General features: G+C 49.4%; 1 protein-coding gene across 1 annotated transcript; it reads left to right on the top strand.

The window, feature by feature from the left end:
- The first annotated feature begins 1,181 nt into the window (after positions 1-1,181).
- Positions 1,182-5,772, top strand: DUSP6 (dual specificity phosphatase 6). The gene is made up of 3 exons (XM_015074089.3): positions 1,182-2,077; positions 2,707-3,144; positions 4,250-5,772. Exons 1-3 carry the CDS (start codon positions 1,678-1,680, stop codon positions 4,555-4,557), a joined length of 1,146 nt encoding a protein of 381 aa, XP_014929575.2. The 5' UTR covers positions 1,182-1,677; the 3' UTR covers positions 4,558-5,772.
- Positions 5,773-6,007: the final 235 nt, after the last annotated feature.

Genomic DNA, 6,007 nt, shown 5'->3' with positions numbered 1-6,007 from the left:
GCGCAGCTAGTGCTCGCTAGTGCCCTGCGACCCGCAGTGGAGGGGGTTGTCAGGGTGAGACCGAAGGCTCTCCTCTGACAGGCCTCTCTAGTCTACCGTAGCTGATCGCGGAGCCTGCGCGGGCCCCCGCAGGCCTTGCGGTAGGACTTCCCCACGACACGCCGCTGGTGGGGACAGCTTCCCGGCTCCGCGCGCCCAGAATGCACCTAGACCCGGCAACCGCGCCAGACCGGCTCCTCCGTCGGAAGCCGAGCTAGCTGCCCAGTAATGATTAACGAGCGCAACCCCCCAGCGCGCGGTGGGTGACCGCAGGAAGGGGGGGGGGGTAGGGCTTGGATCCCCGGAACAATGGCTCATAACGCCCCAGGCCGCTGGAGGGGAATAAAAGCATCGAACTGTCCAACCAGTTTGTTTCTGCAGGCTCCACTGTTTAAAAACAAAATAAAGTAATTTAAACGCTATTAAAAACAAACAAAAAAACCCCCATCAACCTTCCTTCCTATTATCTGGACAACCAGGCACTTGTTTGTTTGCTTGCTTGCTTGAAAATGTTCCAACAAAATCCTAGTTTGTTTCGAAAGATGTTGGATTAGCATTTAACACCTCATCGGTCACTAAAGCCCAGGCAGTTCACCAGCCCCAACACAGCCTCAGCTAAAAGAACATCAGAGCAAACAGAGCTGGGCTTTTTAAACTGGCAAACAAATGCCACACACCGCCTAAAGAAGGGCGGAGGAGGGGGGTTCAGGCGAACTCCTGTCCAAATGAGTTTAAAGGGAATAAAAAGGAAAAAAAAACCACAAGTTTTCTTAAAGCTAGCTTGCGAACACAGGCGTCACGAACAAGGGCTTTTGTGCCTGCTAATTGCACCATTTGTGCGCAAAAGTTCCGACGCGAAGTGTGAACTCTCAACAGAAGGAAACATGAGACAACTGAAGTGCCCTGGTTTATGTGCCCCGCTCCTCCTCCGCCGCCGCCTCCTCTTCTTTCTCCTTCCTCCCGCCGAGCCCGCTGTTGCAGCTTGTTTGCACTGGGGCTTATCCGGAGCGGAAATTCCTTTCCGTTTTTGTGAATGACAAACTCATTAACAATTCATCAACACAACCTGTTCCAGCCGGCCCGTCCCCACGGCAACAGCCCCTTCCGCAGCGCGCTCATTGGCTGGCCGGGAGAATGTATCCATTGAGACGCTCGCTGTTTGTATCCATTGAGGAGCTGCCTCGCGCAGGGGGTGTGCGAGGGTTGAGTCCAAGGGAGAGTGAGCAAATCGAGGTTTGAATAATCCGAGGAGAAAAACGCCTGGGCGGATTTGAGGTGCAGCCTTGAAGGGAGGGATTAGGAGCCGCTGGACTTTTTTTTTTTTTTTTTCCCCTCCCCTCTTAGTAGCAGGGAGTCCGAATTAATTGGATTTCATTCACTGGGGAGGAACAAAACTGTCTGGGCAGCTTCATTCAAAGAGATTCATTGACACCAAGAGCGAGAGGCTGCAGCGGGGTGCAGCGGGAACCGCCGGCTTCACTTCTGTCTCGCTTTCCCCAACCGCTAACACGGTCTGGGAAGGACGAGGTGGAATTAAACCCCGCTCAGAGAGCGGCAGCTTCGCGCAGCGCGCTCGGCCTATGCCTGCCCCGAGGGGCGTCTGGTAGGCACCCCGCCCTCTCCGGTAGCTCGACCCCCATGATAGATACGCTCAGACCCGTGCCCTTCGCGTCGGAAATGGCGATCAGCAAGACCGTGGCGTGGCTCAACGAGCAGTTGGAGCTGGGCAACGAGCGGCTGCTGCTGATGGACTGCCGGCCGCAAGAGCTGTATGAATCGTCGCACATCGAGTCAGCCATCAACGTGGCCATCCCGGGCATCATGCTGCGGCGCCTGCAAAAGGGCAACCTGCCGGTGCGCGCGCTCTTCACCCGTGGCGAGGACCGGGACCGCTTCACCCGGCGCTGCGGCACCGACACCGTGGTGCTTTACGACGAGAGTAGCAGCGACTGGAACGAGAACACCGGCGGCGAGTCGGTGCTTGGATTGCTGCTCAAGAAGCTCAAGGACGAGGGCTGCCGGGCGTTCTACCTGGAAGGTACGCGCCGGGGGAGCCCCGCGCGCGGGGCCGGGCGGGGGTCGCGGGGCTGTGCGCTGCGGGCAGGGCACGAGGACTGCAAGTGGCCCTGCTGCGCTTGACTGGCGCTTCTGAGTCGCGCCGCGGGGTCGGGGGACAGCCGCCAGCTACCAGCTGCGAACCTCGAGCGTCCCGCACTCGTGAGCAGGCTGGCGCAGAATCCACCAGCTTCCGGCCACAGGCACGGGTTGTTTCTTTCTAACGATTCCTCCTGCCTACCGGGAGTCTCCTCCACCTGTCCCTGCTTTCTATCGTTCGATCTTGAATCGAGATTTGCAGGACAGGAGAGGTCATGGTGTGTGTGTGTGTGTGTGTGTGTGCGCAGATCGCACCTCCTGGTCCCTCAAAATATTTTTAAAAGTTGCCCTTTTGTGCATCTCTGGATTTAAAAGAAGGGTTTCCAGGGAAGGCGGGCCTGTTCGTTCCACTCCCGAGGGTACACATTTAAGTGTCTTTCTGTTATAGTTGGGTCTGTGTGTAGGGGGTTCGTAGGGTGCTGGGGTGTTTCCTGCGCCCGGCCGCGGCTCTCACCAGCTGTGAAAACTACTACGGGATCTCAGGTTACACTATTGCTTTTCTCGTCCTGGCAGGTGGCTTCAGTAAGTTCCAAGCCGAGTTCGCCCTGCACTGCGAGACGAATCTAGACGGCTCATGTAGCAGCAGCTCGCCACCGTTGCCAGTGCTGGGGCTCGGGGGCCTGCGGATCAGCTCTGACTCCTCCTCGGACATTGAGTCTGACCTTGACCGAGACCCCAATAGTGCAACGGACTCGGATGGCAGCCCGCTGTCCAACAGCCAGCCTTCTTTCCCCGTGGAGATCTTGCCCTTCCTCTATTTGGGCTGTGCCAAGGACTCCACCAACCTGGACGTGTTGGAGGAGTTCGGCATCAAGTACATCTTGAACGTCACCCCCAATTTGCCGAATCTCTTTGAGAACGCAGGAGAGTTTAAATACAAGCAGATCCCCATCTCGGATCACTGGAGTCAAAACCTGTCCCAGTTTTTCCCTGAGGCCATTTCTTTCATAGGTGAGACTAATTGAGAGTCCTTCCTCAGACTTTTAAATGCAAAATTCCTAGCCATTCATAGAGCTTAAGCTGTTAACCTTTCTTGCTGCTTGTTAGCATGTCTGATTGCAGGTCTCTAATGTTACAAGCAGGGAATTCTGGTTTATCTTCTTGCTGAAAGAAAGAAAAAGTGCCTTTTGACATGGCTGCAGACCACAGGTGTCTTTGAAATGGTGCTTGCTGACACTTTGAATTCAGTCATTTGAGAGCGGGCTGTGTATTATCGGGCAACAGAATTTTCTCACAGTCTTTGGACTCGGAAAAGGCTAGCTAGAAGTCCTCGCCATTGACAGGAATTTTAGCACTGCTTTATAATTTTAAAAGATCTGAGAGTTATTTTAGGACATCAGGTTAGTTGTTGGAAAGCCCTATGAATGCTAGATGTTGTAATTCAGTTGAATGTTACTGTGATACGGGTTCACAGTGAGACAGTGAGGGTAACCTGAGCCCAGCAGGAAGGACTGTGGGCTGGAAGCCTGGAGAAGCGAATCTCCAGGCATTGTAATGCATTTCCTATTACAAAGGAACTCATTTTCAGGCCATGTCGACATCCTGTTCCTCCTAATGGGCTGTCCCCTGTGACTTCCCTCTCTCTTTTAAAATGCCTGAATACCTCCATTGTTAGCTGCACAACAGTTGGAGAATAATTTAATAGACCCTTGCAGTCTGCTTGTCTGTATAAAAGGCATTCAAGACCATATTGCAGGGTTTCTGGTATTCACATGCTGAGGCAAAGAATGCACACATTAAGGATTTTTTGTTGTTGTTGTTGGCAGAAACTTAATACAAAAGCTCCCTTTTCAGAAAATATCTGAAATATGTAATTGTGCCCAGTGTACATGATTTATCTCAATGATACATTTTCTGCTGCCTGCAGGGTCCAGCTGCCACACACGATTCTTTTTTCTTTCTTTCTTTCTTTCTTTCTTTCTTTCTTTCTTTCTTTCTTTCTTTCCTTCTTTCCTTCTTTTCTTTGTCTTTTCCTTTAACTCAGTTTTTAGACTAATCATTCACAAAGCGTGGTTTTCGGTCTACTGAAAGCTTGCCTTTCTTTTTGTGTTTACAGATGAAGCCCGGGGCAAAAACTGTGGCGTCTTGGTGCATTGCCTGGCTGGCATCAGCCGTTCGGTCACTGTAACTGTGGCTTATCTTATGCAGAAGCTCAATCTGTCAATGAACGATGCTTATGACATTGTCAAGATGAAGAAATCCAACATCTCGCCCAACTTCAACTTCATGGGCCAGCTGCTGGACTTCGAGAGGACGCTTGGACTCAGCAGCCCCTGTGACAATCGGGCCCCCACGCAGCAGCTGTATTTCACCACCCCCTCCAACCAGAACGTCTACCAGGCGGGCTCCCTGCAATCCACGTGAGAGGCCCCACACGCCTCACCGGATGTGTCCGTTCCTTTAGCCGTTTCTCTTGGCAGCATCAACTGGGCTGCTTTCTTTGTACACGGCCGCAGGTGTCAGAATGACACCAGTTGTCTGTATTAGACGAGGTTCCCACGTGTGGAATTGGTTATTACCATGGGAGAGATTTGCTCCATTCTTGTTGGAAGAACAGAACATGCTGTATAGATACGGGCCATGGGTTCGCGCCACGCCCGTGTGTACAGCCTACCCAGGCAGGGACTGGAATTCTAGGGTCACCAGGTATATAGGGTAGGACCAAAGGGTAGGGGAGGAGCATGTGTTTAGGGCCTCGTAGGACTGTTTCTTTTTGCGCCTGGAACTGATTACATACTGTCTTCAGTGAAGACGGATTCAATTTTGCATATAGAGGAGCCAAAGAGAGGTTTCAGCTCTGTAGTATCAGTTTGCAAAAAAATATAAAAAATAAAATAAATAAATAAATAAAGGTAATAATAAAACAAATCTGATACTCCATTTGATTATTGTAAATATTTGATCTTAAATCACTTGACTGTGTTTGTTTGAGTTGTGTTTGTTTTTTCTTTGATGGGTTTAAAAGAAATCATCCAAAGGGAGAGCAGTACGCCACTTCTTAAAACAGAAAAACCAGAAATGTTTGCTCTTTTCTAATCCAAAGGGTATATTTGCAGCATGCTCGACTTCAACTCTGAATCACCTTTTCATGGACACTGTTCTCACTGAGACCTTGTTATGGTGCAGCCTTTACTCTCTTTCATATATCTTCCTTGTGATTTTTTTCCCCTTCTTAATGTAGTTTGACTATGCCTTACCTTTGTAAATATTTTGGCTTGTGTTGTCTCAAAGGGGATATCTTGGAAAGACACCAAAATCATGGGCTCACTTTTTTTTTTTTTTAAACTTCAGCTGTGCTAAACAGTATATTACCTCTGTACAAAATTCTTCAGGGAGTGTCACCTCAAATGCAATACTTTGGGTTGGTTTCTTTCCTTTTTTTTAAAAAAAAAAATTTTGTATAAAACTGGAAGTGTGTGTGTGAGCTTGGGTACCCGGTTAATAGGTGAAGTGCATATGATTGTGGAAAGGGAGAGTCAAGTTGCCCCATTATGTTCATGGTGTAAAGTTTCGAGCTGAAATTTATTATAAGAATGTAAAACCTTAAATTATTAATAAATGACTATTTTGGCTATTGAATGTGTATTTTTTTTTTTTTTTAAATCTCTCTTTACTTGTACCTACCTGTGAAGTGATGCTTTTAAGGAATTTTTCAGCGGGGAAGTGAAATTGGCTTGTAAAGTACTACAGGAACAGCAGGGCAAAGTTCCCATCGCCTAAGCAATCCCAGGAATGTTTTTCAGGCGTAGTTTATGACATTAACCGCTTGCTTCAAATAAAGATGACATCATAGAATGAACTGGCTGTATGATGT

The sequence above is a fragment of the Acinonyx jubatus genome, chromosome B4, assembly GCF_027475565.1.
Source record: "Acinonyx jubatus isolate Ajub_Pintada_27869175 chromosome B4, VMU_Ajub_asm_v1.0, whole genome shotgun sequence".
Lineage (NCBI taxonomy): Eukaryota > Metazoa > Chordata > Mammalia > Carnivora > Felidae > Acinonyx > Acinonyx jubatus.
Note: the sequence above shows the minus strand (reverse complement) of the source record. Positions and strands in the feature narration are given on the sequence as shown.

Bases quoted from the DNA above. Each gene is read 5' to 3' on its own strand.
- DUSP6 (XM_015074089.3), top strand. From the start codon at position 1,678: ATGATAGATACGCTCAGACCCGTGCCCTTCGCGTCGGAAATGGCGATC. The intron at 2,078-2,706 runs GTACGCGCCGGG...TCGTCCTGGCAG, and splicing joins CCGGGCGTTCTACCTGGAAG to GTGGCTTCAGTAAGTTCCAA. The intron at 3,145-4,249 runs GTGAGACTAATT...TTGTGTTTACAG, and splicing joins TGAGGCCATTTCTTTCATAG to ATGAAGCCCGGGGCAAAAAC.